At 44.5% G+C, this 17,716-nt stretch overlaps 5 protein-coding genes across 5 annotated transcripts; 2 read left to right on the top strand and 3 right to left on the bottom strand.

The window, feature by feature from the left end:
* Positions 1–4,170: 4,170 nt before the first annotated feature.
* Positions 4,171–4,419, bottom strand: CCR75_006276 (uncharacterized protein; the record flags this gene model as incomplete). Its single annotated transcript, XM_067964346.1, has 1 exon — positions 4,171–4,419. One exon carries the CDS (start codon positions 4,417–4,419, stop codon positions 4,171–4,173), a length of 249 nt encoding a protein of 82 aa, XP_067815385.1.
* Positions 4,420–9,649: 5,230 nt separating this feature from the next.
* Positions 9,650–11,461, top strand: CCR75_006275 (uncharacterized protein; the record flags this gene model as incomplete). Its single annotated transcript, XM_067964345.1, has 3 exons — positions 9,650–9,700; positions 9,811–11,279; positions 11,347–11,461. 3 exons carry the CDS (start codon positions 9,650–9,652, stop codon positions 11,459–11,461), a joined length of 1,635 nt encoding a protein of 544 aa, XP_067815388.1.
* CCR75_006274 (uncharacterized protein) lies at positions 10,615–13,209 on the bottom strand. Its single transcript, XM_067964344.1, has 6 exons — positions 12,382–13,209; positions 12,230–12,312; positions 11,914–12,162; positions 11,727–11,861; positions 11,347–11,665; positions 10,615–11,279 (listed from the first exon to the last, which is right to left on the bottom strand). Exons 1-5 carry the CDS (start codon positions 12,432–12,434, stop codon positions 11,577–11,579), a joined length of 609 nt encoding a protein of 202 aa, XP_067815387.1. The 5' UTR covers positions 12,435–13,209; the 3' UTR covers positions 10,615–11,279; positions 11,347–11,576.
* Positions 13,210–13,814: 605 nt separating this feature from the next.
* Positions 13,815–14,510, top strand: CCR75_006273 (uncharacterized protein; the record flags this gene model as incomplete). The annotated part of the gene is made up of 1 exon (XM_067964343.1): positions 13,815–14,510. The coding sequence occupies one exon, from the start codon at positions 13,815–13,817 to the stop codon at positions 14,508–14,510; it is 696 nt and encodes a 231-aa protein (XP_067815382.1).
* A 2,375-nt stretch (positions 14,511–16,885) lies between these two features.
* CCR75_006272 (uncharacterized protein) lies at positions 16,886–17,263 on the bottom strand (the record flags this gene model as incomplete). Its single annotated transcript, XM_067964342.1, has 1 exon — positions 16,886–17,263. One exon carries the CDS (start codon positions 17,261–17,263, stop codon positions 16,886–16,888), a length of 378 nt encoding a protein of 125 aa, XP_067815381.1.
* Positions 17,264–17,716: the final 453 nt, after the last annotated feature.

Below are 17,716 nucleotides of genomic sequence, written 5' to 3'. Positions count from 1 at the left end.
TCTCATTCGAAGGCTCATAATCAGCCGCCTGACGGGTATCAGGCGACTGTTCCATCCTCCCCGAGTCGGCCATTTCGTCCGACTCGCACTCATAATCGACCTCTAAAGAGGGGTCGTACTCACGTGGTGAATCACCACGTGCACTCGCAACACCAAGTGTTGTGCGAGTGGAAGACACTACGGTAGACGGAACGTCTACCGCAAGAGATAACAATGCGTCACCCGCGGCTGCACGAACCGCAGCCGAAGGTTCAACACTATCCTCACCCCGCATGAATTGTTCCTTCATGCGATGGAATTTAAAATGATGGATCTGACCAATCAAAATCATTTTAAAAATTAAGTGGTCATTTAGCGACCACTCCACCTAATGACATTCAGAGTGATTGTCGTTTAAGGGAGGGGTGATGTAACGGGGTGTATCGTTACATGAAATTAACAATAAAAGATTGTTAATTAATATTATCCAAAAGGTAGATAATATTTGGAGGAAATTACTTTAAATAGTAATTTCCTGAATTCTTATCCATAAATAGGTATAGACCATTATGTCTATTTATTCCGCAGACTAATCAGCTGTAGAAGTAATCAAAGAGAGTTACGAGATAAGATAGATAAGAATTCATTTACATGTTTAGTATTAGTTTATAGTTAAGACAACATTTGCAAAGATAGATTAACACGACACTTAACTATATTAATACAGTTTTCATTTTACCCTCTTAAGTTAACTTGTCTTAAGAGAAGTCTTCCTCTATACGTACAGTGTACGTCACCTAACGAGAGGCACCACTCACATCTGAAGCAGTGTGAAGTGGACTTGTACTGAAATAGTACAAGTCGCAGTGCCCCGTTACACCCTCACCTATGTTTATGTTGATTGAATAAAAACTACACATCAAAATTAACAGTTTCACCTTTCCGCTATAGCGCAAAATTGACAATTGTTTCTTTCGAGTCGATTTTTGATCCCTTTTGGACCTTGGTACACCACGCTGAATTATATTTGGGAAGCAATATAGCCACACTTTGTATTTATGAGAATAGCATAATAGTAGCATTTTGTTTATATTTAGAATATATATTGAGAAACCTTTATGCAGTCCTTTCCAGCTTCAAGGATAAATTTATTCTACTTTAGTAAAGTTAAATAAATTCATCCTTAGCCTAGACCCCAAAGACTAACTAACATGCATGCCCTTATCGCTTATTTTCAGCTCAACTACTCCCTCGCTGCTCGGTTTGCTGCTCTTGACTTTCACTCTTTTTATGACTTGCCGATTAATTGCGGGCGCTCTTAGCTTTTTCTTACCTGTTAAAAAAACCGTACATTTAACATCGTCAAATGAAAACACTGTTTCTGATGTGCCCAAGGGCAACTCTCACGTAGATAGTCAGGGTGCGTGGCTATAGCGATTACCTAATTTACTTTAGAAGATAAGATGTGCCAAATGCCAAAAGGGCGATTTAAAGACGATTCAAAAGAAAAATTGTTGATTTTTGGATGCAGTAGAGTGACCCATACAGTGAAAATATTTTATATGACGTTTTTATTCAATGCAGACGGCGAGGGGTGTGGCTATGCCAAAAGGGGTGTGTGGCTATACTGGCTCTCTACTTTTAATTCTCTCTAAAGCAAGTGTTTTATAGAGAGTCTTCCTCTGCACGTACTAGTGTACGTGAAGTGACGTAAGGCACCACTCGCACTGAAGCAGTGCGAATCGGACTTGTACTGAAGCAGTACAAGTCGGCCATGCCCCGTTATGGTAAAGCGGTTCACTATGATGTGTTTCTACTATCATCGGATTAGATAACACCGGATTGGTGGCATGCAAGAGAGTAAGATAGGAGCTTACGAGAAACATTATTAATCTCACCTCGTATTCTGCCTCCTTTACTAACAGATTAACAGCCGCAGCTCAAACGCTGCTCACGACACAAGAACTCTCAAGGTGTCAACAAAACGTACCGAAGTCCTTCTAGGATAATACTTTTACTTCCAGTGGGAGTACAACATGCGCATGACGTTAGTCCGGAGATGGATGCTTGTGCATGTGCAAGACATGAAGCTAGAGAGCGAGGTCAAGGAGGAATGGCTCGTAAACGATGGAAAAGCGTTGAATATTATCGCCCAGAGGTGGAGATACAGCATCAGAGCGTTCCGCGACGCGTGCCATACAAGCGTGGACAACCCTCAGGGACTATTACAATCGGCACAACCGTCCACAATCGTACGTCGTCTCAATGAGTTCAAGATGGGGCACTCAAACAAGAGCGCGCTATTTAGGACACAGCGGGTCATGAATCGTATTTCGGCTGCTCAACAAGAATTTTCAACTTTGTGTGGTGGATGCATTAAAGGAAAAATATGGTAGCAGCGTTTTCAAGGCAGTCTGATTCGGAGACGACACGTGTTTTAGAGTTGGTCCGCACGGATTTGATGGGACCAATGAAGACGTTATAGAAGGGTGGTGCTAAGTGCATCTTTAACTTATTTGGATAATTACTCAAGATACGTGATACCTCATTTCCTAAAGAAAAAAAGTACGGTTGTGACATTCTACAAGAAACAGTGGCAGAAAGTCTCATGTGCATCCGTTCGGACGATGGTACGGAGTTTACTAACAAGAATGTAACGCAAATGTTTACGAATAGCGGTATTATGCATTAACATACCGTCTCAAACAGACCTCAGCCGAACGGGGTAGTAGAACGGATGAACCGTTCCATCATGGATAAGGCTCGGATTATTTTGCAATACAAGAGCGTTCAAAGGCGGAAGCGGTATATAGGGTAGTAAACCTGGTCAATCGATCCACAAACGCAAATAATATGAATGTAACACCGTACAAGCTTGGATTTGAGAAAAAGTCTTCGCTGGAGCACCTACGCGTGTTAAATCTCATACTTTCTCTCATTGTGACAAATCAAAAAGGACTGAATTGGAGCCCAAAAGCTTCCGATGCATTCTTCTCGCATACACGTAGAATGTCAATGGGTACCAGTTTTCCATGTTCCTGCGAGCCGTACAAGACGCCACCGCGAACCGGTATTATTACTTAAAGATGAAATGAATGCAGAAGAAGAACACAAGTCGCAAAGGAATGATGGACCACCATCTACAAAGCGTTCCAAATTGGTGAGAACGATCTTATCGCTGAAGTAGTTCTTGTGTACTCTGCGAATATTGATGTAGTTGATGTACCGACGACGCATGCTCAGGCAATAACAAGTAACGACACCGGCATGTGAAGTGAAGAAATGGACATGTGCTGCGTTCGTATGACCAACATGCCTCCTGGTCGTTGCTTCCACGAAATCGAACTACTGGAATGGTTGTGCACATGGGTATTTGGTAAGAAACGCGACGAAAACGAGTTTGAGGTCAAATACAAAGAACGGTTGGTAGCAAATGGGCTTAAGCAGAAGAATGGAGTTGAGTTTTTTAAACGTCCCCACCGGTGGCCAAGATGATTTCGATACGAGTTCTTCTTTCGGTATGCGTAGCGTTCAAATATAAAATGGAGCAGTTGGATACAAACACAGCGTTCCTCCACAACCACCGTGCTGAAGGGGCAGCGAACGAGTTATCTTGTTCGCTGGCGCGGTTATCCACCTTCACATGACAGCTGGGAGCCTCGTTCCCAGCTGATTGTTGACGTTGAGGGCCTCGTCCGTAAGTATGACGAAACCTATCCGATGGATCAGAAGGTACACGCGCCCCTGGCGCTTATAAATCGATTGCAAAACGTCAATCGCATCGCGCATCTCGATAGAGATGCGAGCTCTTCCCCAGGGCGAAGAAAGGGAATAGACACCCCCTATTACTCGCTTCGTGTTGTCAACACATCACGGACAGGGATCACCCCACGTGAGGCATGGAAGTCCAGCCTCACGTGACAACGATCAAATTTATACCTTGCACCGGTTGGAGTTCGTTTCTCAAACTTAACGCGAATCGCTTGGAGGTAAGTACAAGCTCTCAGAATTCGGCATTCTAGCCGATTGGTACTACCTTGACGTTTCGAATGTGGATAATGATTTCGATTATAATTTGATAGTGGAAGGGTTTCATGACCGCGGAATCTAACCAATAAAGGCCACAATCCAAGACGTAAGCATTACGACTGGCCTCAAGACAGCGCCGTTTCGAATCTACTTTTGCATGCATCAGCGTCCGGGCGCACTGAAAATTGATGGCAGGGTAATGTGAAGAAATTGTTTTCGGCGGGTGTGTAAACTCAACTCTTGGGTGGGATGCTGCGTTCCCGTCCCAGCGTCTTGGCTTTGACAATCGTCCCCCGTACGCGCTTTCGCTGGACACGGCTCGTTCCCCTCCAAAGGTACATTTGGATTGTCACCACCTGTGCATCCCATAGGTGGCAAGAGATCGTACGCCACCGCTGTCAAGTAAAACATTTCTGCTACGAAAAAATACTACCTTAAGGACGACGCCGTGAGTGTACTCTCCTTGTTTTACATTCAATTTCTCTGCTGACGCCATCAGAAAGTCCGAAGGATGAGGCATAAACTCGGTTCTTAGCCAGTGAGCTGACGTCACTAAGATGTGTTGATTTACGTTAACGCTATGAGCTTGAAGATGGGCTTACGGTCGAGATTGCAAACCGGAAAGTAAGTTATATTTTGAGTTTAACTTTATCCTACCGTTAGCTTCATCCTACCGTTAACTTTATCCTACCGTTAATTCTTTCCTATCGTTTGCTGTGCCCCCTTTCCCAGATATGTGGACTACCGCAAAATGGGGGACGTCACTGTCTGGCGGTACAGTGCTGGTGAACCCCAAACACCAGTTCCCGAAGGTTTTACTTTTTGTCGTTACCGGGTATCGAACCGGTGACCAGTGGGTCGCACCGCCATGCCTTACCCGACTGAGCCACAACACACGATATTTTCCACACTCAACTTCTTCGTGTTATTCTTGTGATTTGATCCCGTATAAACGCATATGCATAAAGTGCAACACTTTCGATGAATACATCAATCTTCAACAAGATGAGCTCGCACGACGGGGTACTTCTCTTGACTAGCCCAGCACCTGCGACCCTGAACCGATTAAATCGGCCAGGCGCCTCCACGGTGAATTTGAGAGGCAAGTGTCAACGCAAGGTAGACGAGTTTACGAGCGATCTACAACAATACAAGCCAAATCAGTCACTGGCATTATGATAAGTAGCTATTTTGATGTTCTGGAACAAGTAGACGTTGATCTCGAGGGCTGAAGTTGGTGACAGCACTCCTGTGCGCTTCCAGATTGTCCTGCGCAGGGTCACAGTCCCTGCAGTCGTACGAACAAGTACAGTAGCCAGCCAATTTCTCTCCAGAAATTACACGTCTGTGAAACAGACGAAACAGGCAGTGCCTATTCAAGAGGCCGTTGCCGAACAAATAGACGCAGATGAGACGGTCACTCTCTCGCTCCGAGCAATTTTGTTAGCGGCGGCGGATGCAAGAGTGGCTGCGCTGTGTAATACGCTACGAAATACAAGCAATTCGGATACTTTATGTCACGTGGCTTCATCAAAGGCTCCGCTTGCTTTCAACGCGACCATATCGGCTGCGATAAGCGATAATGAGGGAAGTCTTCCTGACATCGCCCAGCTCCAAATACTGAACCGGGTCTTGATTGCCTCTGACCCGTCGACAACAACCACAACTGGGCAAAACGTTTTGGTTCGAAACTTCTCAAGGCCCGGGATGAAATGTTTTGCACGGAGACAGTATGGTGGAAGAAATTTACGCTTAACACGTCTTTGCGTGCTACTCGAGCTTTCGCTTTCTTTGAAGTGATGCTCATGTATATGGCGCCCCCTCTAAATCTTTATGATGGACATCTATATCCAACGTCTCTCGCATCACCCAGTCGTGTTGATTCCAGCTGTGAATTGACGTCTTCTACATCCAAACATATTGCTGATCTTGCTGAGATCTGAGATCGGCAAGCCGTGTTTCGACATTTGGGAGTCGCTGCAATGGCAGGGCTTCTTGTGGCTGACAGTAGACCTGTCCTGGTGGCTGGGTTGCTGCTACTTGAGGGTTAAAGTGGATTTTGAGGAGGTACGTGGCCATGTCTCGTGGGGTAATGTCAGCCTCGTGTCTGCTTACACCAACGGGATCAAGAGGAATGGTCGTTCACTAATCGAGAACATAATCATGAAACACAGCCTCTCATGTATTTAAGAAACCTAATTTCTCACACCATCTTGCTACATTTGCGTTTCATTACGATGCACGCTTTCAGCGCAAGTTCTTTGTCAATGACTACAATGCTTCGACTCGCTTGGCACCTCCGCGTCGGTCTGGTGGTATTCTCACCGTCTTGCGTTCTGATTTATCCGCTGCGTGACAGTGACGAATTTACCGGTATGACCTGAAAAGAATTACAAGAACAATCTGTGCTGGGCAGGTATGTGGTGGTTGAAGTTGTCGTCGATTTTGCCTCACTCTTTATTCACAATGTGGACGCTCCGGTGGACAATGAAGAAAACGCAACTTTCTTTAAGCAGTTACTACGGACATTGTCTTAGGTGATCTAAACACGGCACTTCATCCTGCTGTTGACGCGTCTGGCACAATATCCTCCCCTTTAATGGTAGAAGCGCATATCTGGGTTGGTAAAGTCAGTTAGGGATTGTCGATGCTTGGAGAATTCATCATCCGAAAGACCATGTCTTGAGTAGCCCTTATCCCCGTCGAACCGCCTTGACAGCATCCTACTCTCCAACGATTTCTGTAGAGCAGTATACGGTGATTCCAAGTATTTTGAGCCAAAGGGCTCAGGCGACCATTTGGCACATCGCTTGACTCTCCTGTCTATGACCCAACTGCACGGACGTGGCTTCTGGCGTTTTCCTGCAAGGCTGCTTGACCAACCAAAAATTGTTCAACCCATCGAAACTGAAGCACAAGACGCTCGGAGGCAACTACACCAGTCGTCTGACTGAGGCAAGACTTGGCATCAGTGGAAGTGTGTTACATGCAAACTGATTCAAGCTCTGGATAAAAGTACGAGATTTCAACAAGAGAGATTGGTACACGCTGCATACAGAACCCAAACGACAACGGAGGAGCAGTACCGAACGACTGCTGATGACCCATCACACATAGCCTTTCAAACGGTACTTCAGTCCTACGAAGATTGCATCTCCACGTCTCAGCTTGCAATCAAGACTCAGCTTTAGATTTTCAGGCTTCTGTGTCTGAGACGTCGTCCAAGTATTTTTTTCTTTGACCCAATTACTACCTCGCTTGGACGTGTCAGCATTGAAAATATGATTTTGGCGCGGTGAATTGTCGAACAAACTAGCGGTTATATCTGATGTGCTTGGGATCACTGGGGTTCGATTCTAGGAGATCCTAGAAGCACCGCTGGCCAGCCACCTGAACCAAGCGAACCTGCGATGAATCGACTGATCAATACTATCGACAAGACACTGTCGAACGATGAGGCATCGGAGCTAAACGCTTCTGTCACTGCGAGTGATCTGGCGGCATTCATTCGGAAGATGCGTGTCTACTCCGCACCTGGCCTGGATGACTTTGCCGATCTACCGATCTGATGGTGTATCACGTGGCGCAATTGGTTAAAATTTCGATGGCCTGTGGCTCAGCAGGATCTGGATACGACACAAAACTCACGTATGCAATACAAGAGACGATCTGGTTTCACGGGGTTTCGATCTTTCAGTACGAATGTCAGTCTCGTGTTCCTTTACAAACTAAATCCCGGCACATTTTGTGCATGGTGGTTGATCCCCAGGAAGTTTCCACCGTCAAGTGTCGTGTACCTTCTGGGAACGCGCTTTATCAGACGTGCTTGACGGTGATGATCAGTGGCCTTCCAAAGAACATTTTGCTGCCAGCTACGTTGACTGCAGCTACACTGCGGTCCTACTGTATACAGAATTTCAGTGGCTCAAGACCCTCTATCATATACTCCTGCAAGTGTTTCATAGGGTTGCAGCCATATGCAGTTCGCCAGTCAATTGTATATAAGAGCTTCGGTACCTTACGTAGGAGCGACTCTCAACGGCCAAGCGCGTATCGTGCCCATCGTGGCTCGATTTATGGCTTTACGTTTGATTAAGAAACCAAATTCCCAAATCGTGCCTCTTCTGATTAGGATACATGACAACAGAGCATCCAAAGCGGAAGTGAAACGCTTTCGTACGATTACGGATTCGACTTAGAATGCTACTTATGACACATTTTTGAAGATCTACAGGACCGTGCTGCTTTCCTACTGCTTCCAGTTTGCTCTTGTTTCTCTCTTATGTCCGCGACGGCTCCAGGCATCATATACTCTCTGAAGGATGGTTGCAATTCGGTTGAGACCGTACGGCATTTGTTTTATGAATGCACTTTGGCTGCTGCTCTGTGGACGTGCATTAGCCATAATTGGAAAATTTGATTTCAGAGATCATTTCGTTGGGTTGCATTAATAATTGGGATACTGATCGATCGGAGATCGAGGACATAGGACATGTACTCCGTTCGATCACTCTTCACTTGCTGTGGTCTGAACAAAACAGTCGGTCGCAGATCGGACACAGCCCGATGCCAACCATCCCGGCGTTGCGGGTGAATTATACTACGTTCAGTGCTCATGTTCGCGCTTTCTTTCGCCGAAACTATGATGGCTTCTAACAGTCGTCGCTTCTTCGGTTGCTGCAAGAGTTCAAGCGAAGTCCGACTTTAGCGGGATTCATGTAACAAAACGAGTCGCTCTTTCACGTACGATACCTAGCTTAACTGCTGCTGTGATGCACTGCGGGAGTGGGTGTACTATGTGCTATCCAGACCTCAAGAGCTGACTCACGCTATCGTAATCTCAATGGATTGCTAATTGCGATAAATATTCAAATCTTTCACATTTTGATCACTGCTCGAAAATTCAATCAACGCCGAAGAAAAATTCGCTTATTTAAAAATAATTATAGAATTGAATGGTGTCGTCGCTGTTGCTCGGGCGTCAGAGTCGCTTGTTGAGTATACTCACTCAAGAAATGCAAGTTGCACTGTTCGAAATTTGCGTAAGCTCGAAAGAGCTCCAACTCCGACCTATACCAAACCGCGCTCGTGCTGGAGGCGTTTGCTGAGTCGCTGGGACTTCCTGGAGCTCCGGAAGAATTGCTCTTACAGAGCCAGTTGGAAAAGGATGAACTGGAGGAAGAACAAGGGTTAAATCTCAGCAGAGCGTAGTACAAGACTACTCTCATGCTCACACAGCTCATGCTTGCGCTACAGAGTGCATGACGACCCTTCTTCTTCCATGCAGCGTCAGTAAAAAACGCCTCTATAGTACCCAACCAATAAGAAAAATGACCGGAATCACTTAATATCGACAAATTTCCCGTCCATGACACGATATCCTAGCCAACACAAGTATTATTTCTCTAGATGACGAACGAGAACCAATCGAACTTTGGAAGATATCAACATTACAACCCTGGACACTATATCGTTTAGACGAGGTAAACTAGTAGTAGTCGCATTATAACTTTTTAATGTTTCGTACACACACCTTTCCAATAACCCCCCGTTAAAATTCAGAAAAAGCAATTCATATTTGTGAAATCCTGGAGTCTGTATTTCAATAATTTGACGACAACGCTCCCAATTTACTAAAACCATGTCGTTAGCATTCCTGTCCAAGAAGAGCTGGCATACGGCAAATTTGCGCGTACGTCACGCTTCTGCACTCTTCAGTCTCATCTCTTCTTCTCTCTCACGTCATTCAACACTTCAAACACCTCTTTAACCTCTCTTTTTTTTTCGCTTGCTAAACCGTAGAATGTAGAAAAGGTCTGGATCGCCGAGCAAAAGCATGCAGCCGAAGAGAAGAAAGTCGAGGAGCTTCGCAAAAACATCGAAGAAGAGCGTCAGCTGCAAGAATTACGACAGCTTCAGGCCGCCCATGGTGACAAATCCGCAGCTATGGAGCGGGTTGAGTGGATGTACGAAGGTCCATCGGCTTCAGGGGAGAAAATCGCCGAAGAATATTTGTTGGGAAAAGAATACACAAGTGAAGGCAACAAAACCATTCAAGAAGACGTCGATTTGAGCACCACGTCAAACTATGGTTCCTTGGCGTTGAATAAGACGACCTTGCCGGCAAATGATGCCTTTCAGCGGCTTCATGAAGACCCAATGATGCTCATTCGTAAGAGGCAACAAGCAGCTCGGGAGCAAGTCTTAACAAATCCCATTACGATGAAAAAAGTCAAGGACCAAGTGTTTCGTTTAAAACAAGACAAGAAAGCATTCATGAAAGCCAAAAAGGCGGCAAAGAAGGAACAAAAACATGCTTTACGACTTGAAAAACGGGGATGTAAGCAACCAAAACATGGCCGAAAAAACCTTGACACGAGTCGTTGTGAGGACAATATTGTGAGGACAAATGATCGAGATAGCGACGACAAGAGACGGAGTTCTCGGTATCGATCTCGTTTCAATTCAAAATCCTCTTTTCGTGGTCGAGAACGTGATGATTCGACAAGCCCCTCTCAAGAATACTACAAGTTGAAACGAACATATCCCTTTAAAAGTCGACGCAATCGAAGCTCGAAGAAAGATCAGTGTTACCAAAGTCGTAGCCGCAGTAGTGTACGATGCAAACATCGCGATCGTAGTCGAAGTTTTCAAGGATCGACGGACGTAACTCGCGAGTTACGAGCTTGTAATCGTCGCAATCGAAGGTCTCGTAGTCCATCGAGTCGGTATGAACCACGTCGCGTTCGAAATTCATTTGATCGACAGAATAGACGTCGATCTCGCAGTTACGATCGAAAGTACGATCACGAGAAAGCTCGTAGTCCTACACGACGACAAAGAGGAAGAAGTTACGATTCGAGCATCTCACGAGACCGTACGAGGGAGTTTAAAACCACGGATCGGCTTGAAAAGGATGAATTGAAACGTAAGCCTCTGGAAAACAACCATACGTACGGTTTATTGCGCCAACGTGGTGCCGTGGAAGCCAAAAATGTCGATAAAACATCATTAGGACCGAATAAAAACCATCTCGCGAAAGCGCGCGAGGTTAAACGTCTTGACGAAGCAGATTGTCGGCGGAAGCTTGGCAAGACGTTTCGTCGAGGGTTTTGTGAAATAACGGACGAGGAGATGAAAAAGAGGGCTGAGCAAATGGTGGAAGATGCCAAGCAGCGAGAGGAATATATTGTTAAGCGTGGAAGAGTGAAAAAAGACGAGCTTGATACGCGCGAAAGTGAGGTTATGAAAAGTAACCCCGAGTTTCTCAGGTGAGCGGATCGTATGTTTGTGTTTTTTATTGCGATAGAATGATTTATTCGATTGATTGGATGATAGAAAACTACACTCGGAAGCATATATGGATAACGAACGCAACATGAGCGATCGGATTCGTCGAAATGTTCATTATATTCAAAAAAAGGCGGATGCGGCCAAGTTTCTTTCAAAGTAACATTTGCTAAGATGAAAAAAACATGTACAAAACAACTTGTTTCAATCAAAAATGGATGCAAACAGCACGAGTATAAAAGACTAATTGGACATGCCCCCACTTTAAGGCAAACGGGTTACTCAATATCACTCATATCACTAACCTCGCTGTCTTCTGCTTCGTTGCCCATCTCAATCAATTGCGATGCGTACTTCTGCACGTACTCTGCGTCATCAAAACATCCACGTGAGGTTACGTAATAAAACTACCAAACGTCATCATGTACCTTTTACTTTTTCATCAAACGACTCGGCATCTTTCATAAGCAGAGAAGCAGCTTCGCCATTGAGAGGGTCAGTTGGATTCGGATAGCGGAGTAATTGAGGAATAAATAGGTCAAAGATGTTGATCAACTCTGTTGCTTCATGTTAGTCAATGCCCTTTAAGCCCTTGTCGTGGTGACTTAATCGTACCGAACATGGGACTCCAGGTTTGATTTATCACATCAAGACACACTGATCCCGACCTGGGGGGCAGTTGAGTTTGTTGCCACGTACAACACGAGTTAGTCGGTAAAGGCACTTTCCTGTATAAGAAACAGCAGTACATTTCATCGACGTTCGGGTGGTAAATGCGGTTTACAAATCCGATGGAAGGCGACTTAAAAGGGTAATCTTTTGGCATCGTAACATGGATTTTCCAAGACCCTCCTTCGTACGGGGCTTGAGACAAGCAAAGGAGACAAACACCATTAGAAACAAGGAGAATTCCTGTCTCGTTGCCACGCACTGTCTTTCGGGCCATTAAACTTGACATCAAGGTCGCTTGCCTTGGTCTCGTCCGTCAAGAAGACTTCATAATCGCTCATCATACTGCCAAAAGAGCCAAAAAAAAAACCACTAACCATTCATTGTATCACAGGACAAACTAGCATTCCGTACAGCTTCATGACATCCGTCTCGCGTCGCTTGGTGCTTTTGCTCATACTTAACATATAATTATCGGAGCTTCACAACCAGTTTTTAAAGAATTTACACGGCAAGAGAGTAACTATTCTTTAGCAAGAGACTTGTCCGACGGGGTCTTTTTTGAATGACATTCTCTGTTCTCAGATTTCTGTGTCCTTTCAGACAAAATATTATGTACCAAACACCCAAATGCAACTCTTTATACACTACTGGCTTGTGGCTACATGGCGGCTGCCTAGGTTACTTTTTTGGGTCGCCCACGAGGTCGCTTTGCTACTGAAGGTTCTACTACCTTTTTTAGTACTCTCTGCACAGTTTGTTTGCCGCTTCCTTTGGGTCTACCTAGCGGCTTCTTGCCTGTTTTTCGAACTGTTTTAGTCGATAACGCTGGAATCGTCTTGTCATCTACAACACCGTCAGCCGGATCGACGCTTTTTTGCTTTAATTGCATCGGCATACGGCGCCGTGGCGTTGGAGCACGTACGTGACGCAGCTGCACACATGAAAATGCACAACGTTCGAGGCGAAAGCCCGAGCCGTCAAAGATCAACAGACAGTCCGTGTCCTTTTGCTCAACTACTTTTCCTTTAAAGTTTACACCACCGGTGGATGACGCCATGAGCACATGGACGCCATTTGAGCCATCGACGCTAACAAGTCCAGGCGTGCTCTTGTCCACTGACGCCGGTTGAAACTCGTAGCTAAAGGACGTGTAAACATCGCTTAGCTCTTCAAGCTCATCATTTATATTCAATAGTGACTGGCCAAGCGCCACGGGATATTCGTAGTCGTCCATCGGGGCCAGCGGCCCATAGTCGTCGCTAGATGCCATTCTGTCGAACGAGCTTATCAAGAGTTCTAGCCAATCCGAAGAAAGTGGATTGGTACATGGTACCATTCGCACGTCAGTCTCTTAGGGTATTATCACAGCAAGTTCAATGAGAGACTTGCATTCCCTCTTATCCTTGCTGTCCCTTTCAAGTCCGTTCGTTATTTCTCACCAATACAAAGTCATCGAGAAAGTCGCATAATAAATACCTGACGCTTTTGCTACGATCGTTAATCACGGGTTCTTGCACCAAGCGGAAAAAATCTACCTATTGACTTCCGGAGTGGAACATCGCCCACCATTGTTGCATTGGCACGTTAATCCAACAGCAAACGATAACAAGTCTATCCAAGTCATTTTAAAAACCAGCGTAACCCATTTTTGTCTCTCTTGCGGTGCATTGCCCAATTATTCATCGTAGAAAATCAGTTTAGTCACAAAGTGGTACTCGAGGGTACGCTGCAGTGTAACTTCTCGTCTTTGCGTGCAATCAAACGCACCGTAAAGCCAGCCAGGACCTTTAACTTTTTGTGACGAACGGGCTGAGACTTTGTGCTGCACTTTAAGTCGTACGGCAATGGGAGCCGGCACCGTCACCCTACTGGAGATCAATAACGTGCCAAATCAAACACGGATCGCATGCTGTCTCCCGTCTGGAGAGTTCGTTTTCGTAGCAGACACGTGCGCACCTGAGCTCGGAGCCACGAATGCGGCGGATCTCTACGGTGGCAATCTCTTTCAATACCTTGTGCAAAGCGATGCTGAAAACCTCGAGAAGTTTTTGCAGCGGGCTGATTACAGCATGAGCCATATGCACGCGCTTGAGCAAAAGCACATAATGGTGCGACTAATCAACAAACCGAATATACAGCTGCATATCCAGCTCTCAACAGCTCCGCTCACGCTACGAATGAAGCGCTGTATTGACACAATCCAAAGTCTCAGTAGCTCCTTTAATCTTTTCGCCGACTCGTCGAGTTTTGTGCTCTCACAAGACGAATTTCGCTCAGTCTTAAAGACCCCACTTGAGAGCGATGAATCGCCTCATTTATTTGCACCGTTGCCTACCGAAGACGACGATGAATTGGTGTTTCTGAAAACTGAAAATGGCTGCTTTTCGCCGACATGCTTGACTTGTGTGGTACCGTTGGAGCTGAAGCACCGCCACTCAAGTTTTGAAGATTCCGGAACTGAAGAGACCGATGACGATCTCAGGAAATCATTGTCGAATCTGGCATTTGAAGCCGATTGGACCAGCGAGGCTTGCTCTTAACTTATTTTCGATTGAGCGAATCGCCGTTCCTTTCTTGCCTTGTCAAGTCAATGATCTCATAACAAATGTTAAGCCAAATGATCGTGCCGACGTCGCAGCTACTTACTCGTGACGAATTAATTTACTTTAATCAAGTGTTATATTCATTTATATAACGAATAAATATAAAATGGCAAACGCGTTAATAGAACTACGGTTTCCTGATGAACACCGACTAGGTCATTCCTTTTCAATATATGATTTTTTTCTGAGTCTTAGTATAAAGCTATTGATACAAATATAAAGCTCTATATGTCCGATACAATCCGCAAGAAACAATAAATTTGACGCACTGCGGCATTTCACACTGATGCATAGGAGGAAGGGAAAAGCAACTTGATGCGTCGAGTCGGATTGGATAGTACTCGTGAGTAATAGCCAGAGGACGAAACGGCGTGAGAAAATAACTGTTACTACGCAAATGCTGGCTCTGAGTGCACATTTGTCAGTACGGGTGCTGGGTCAAAGTGCAAATTTTAGCAACAAGCTCACTCTCCTCTACGTGCAAATCGATTTTACTTTCAGGTGCTGCGTCTATACTACCATATAACAAGAGTTTTTAATCCCATTTTGGTGGACCGAGTTGTGGATATTAGGTCACATGCTGGCTAATACCACACACAACTCTCTTGTGACAATTCTGGCAATTGCTTACCAAAATCGCGTGTTCACAAAAGATAAAGGTGGACCCGGATGAAAGTTTAAGCGAAAGATTCAAGTCCAGCACGATCTGTCCAAGAATGTATCGAAAGGGCATCCGCTTAAAGTAGTTAAATAAATATTATGATAACCTAATTTTAAATTCATTGGCAAGCTGAATAACACCCATTTCGTAAATATCATCGATAAGTAAGTAAGTACCGGGATATTTATTTGAACTTTTCATCACGTCCACCTTAGTATCCCTCATCGATTTTTTTCACTCAGTATTGGCGCTTTTTGTGCTTCCCGCTTTAGCAGTCCTTCCCTAATATTCAGCACGGCAACGTGGGCATTAGAATCTGCATGAGACTTTAATTTCGTGTGTTACAATGTTACCAAAACGTCAAGCCATTGTATTTTTGATAATTTTGGAAGGAAAACTATGTTGTGTTGCTAGATCGGTTTCGGTACGTGTATATACGTTCGGCTTGAGTCTCATCACCTAAAAATAAAAATTTGACCACTCATATAGCCTAGTAGAGGATGCCATGCATTATGAGCCCATGAGGATACATATCTTGATTACAAAGGCAAAACAAAAATTGCATTTGGGAAGAAAGGAGATCCATGTTTCCTTGTCAACGATTCTGAGAAGATCCCTTGTCACAGGAGCAAGTCATACACACAAACGTGACGAACGTGTGGAACGTGATGCATTTTGTGGAAAAATGTCAATCAATCGGAGCTGCGATGTTTTCTGACGAATATTTGACGCGATATCGAAAAAAATGTGTGCAAAAGAGATCTGAGTTTAAAATGTTGTCATACATAAGCTTCACAATTAATCACATTGGAAAATTTCAAGCAAAAATACGCATTGCTTATAAGCAAAGCAAGCAAGTGTTGCAAGTGTAGAATTTTGCTTCTGCTTAAGTTATTGTACGCTGCAAGATGTGTCCTTGGTTTGACTTAATTTGATGTAAACTATCAACCGAAGCACATATACTATGTTATAGTAACTATTCACTACACGTTGTCAATTAATAGTATCACCGCGAAACGTTCTCGACCATAATCTTGGAGGAGACTCAATCGCAAGAGTATCAAAATTCTTCGCTTCATCTTTGGACACGACTGGTCGATAATGTAAATGAAGTTCTTGGCATTCTTGATCGCCTTGCGTCGAGCATTAAATACCGATAGCTTTTCTCGGGGAGGATTGCATTGTACGAATGAGTTTTCTTGCTGTAAACGCTAAGGGTTAAGAAAGCTCTGAATCGTTGCCACTTATTTGTCAGTGGAATTAGATTGTGTGAGATTAACAAAACCTGGGGAGTAAGTTTATCAACGCCCTTCTTCATACTTTAATCGTATTCACACAAAGGAGAGTTATAGTTAGCGCTTTTTAATCCTGTTTCTCAAAGCATTCTTGCAAGACATCAAGACAAAGTTAAACATGCGAAGCCAATCAGACGCAGTATCTGCTTGGCAAAGGCCCAGCTGCTGAAATAAACATACTAAAAAAATGTCAATTGATACCATCTTCATTTAATTTTGGTCCAACAAAAGCTTCTTGACGCTACTATTTATGCATGAAAAAGACGCCATGACGTCAATCGTTTCTTTTACTCCTCCTTCTTTCTTTCGACGTCACGCCTTGCCATGTCAAGTTGTCCGACTGCATCGCACACTCTTCAACAGTAGAAGTATCCGCCCCACGGTCGACCAAATCGACAGTTTGAACCAAAGAGTTTACGACCAAAAGTATTCCAGTATCGAATTGGGTAACGCCAGCCATAGCGAATTCCTCCACGGAATGGGTAGGAGAAGCGCCAACGGAATGAATTCCGAGCCGTCGGAATAATGTTACCACCACCGACGAGTTGTTCAAGCTCTTCGCTGTTCGACGGCACCGGTTGTTGGTCCCCAATAATCGACACACCGGGCGGTAGTTGTTCCGTGTCAGCAGGAGCTTTCTCCGCTTCAGGAGCCGCAAGGTTATCATCAGCGTAAGAATTGCTTATCATAGCTACAAGCACGACGAGGGAAAGAATGACAACACGCTTGATCATATTGGCAAAGCTTGCGATCTTATAAGCGCAGTAAAAGGCGGAATGAATCGAATGGAGTTTTGCTTCGATAAGGCAAAACGAAACGCGCATTTGCGAAGAAAGGAGATCGATATTTCCTTGCCAACGATTATGAGAAGATTCCTTGTCACAGGAGCAAGTCATACACACAAACGTGACGAACGTGTGGAACGTGATGCATTTTGTGGAAAAATGTCAATCAATCGGAGATGCGATGTTTTCTGACGAATATTTGACGTGATATCGAAAAAAATGTGTGCAAAAGAGATCTGAGTTTAAAATGTTGCCAGACATAAGCTTCACAGTTAATCACATGTAAAATTTCAAGCAAAAATACGCATTGCTTATAAGCAAAGCAAGCAAGGATTGCAAGTGTAGAATTTTGCTTCTGCTTAATAATTGTACGCTGCAAAATGTGTCCTTGTTTGACTTAAT

This window comes from Bremia lactucae, linkage group LG3 (genome assembly GCF_004359215.1).
Source record: "Bremia lactucae strain SF5 linkage group LG3, whole genome shotgun sequence".
Lineage (NCBI taxonomy): Eukaryota > Oomycota > Peronosporomycetes > Peronosporales > Peronosporaceae > Bremia > Bremia lactucae.
This window is presented reverse-complemented; position numbering and strand designations above follow the sequence as displayed.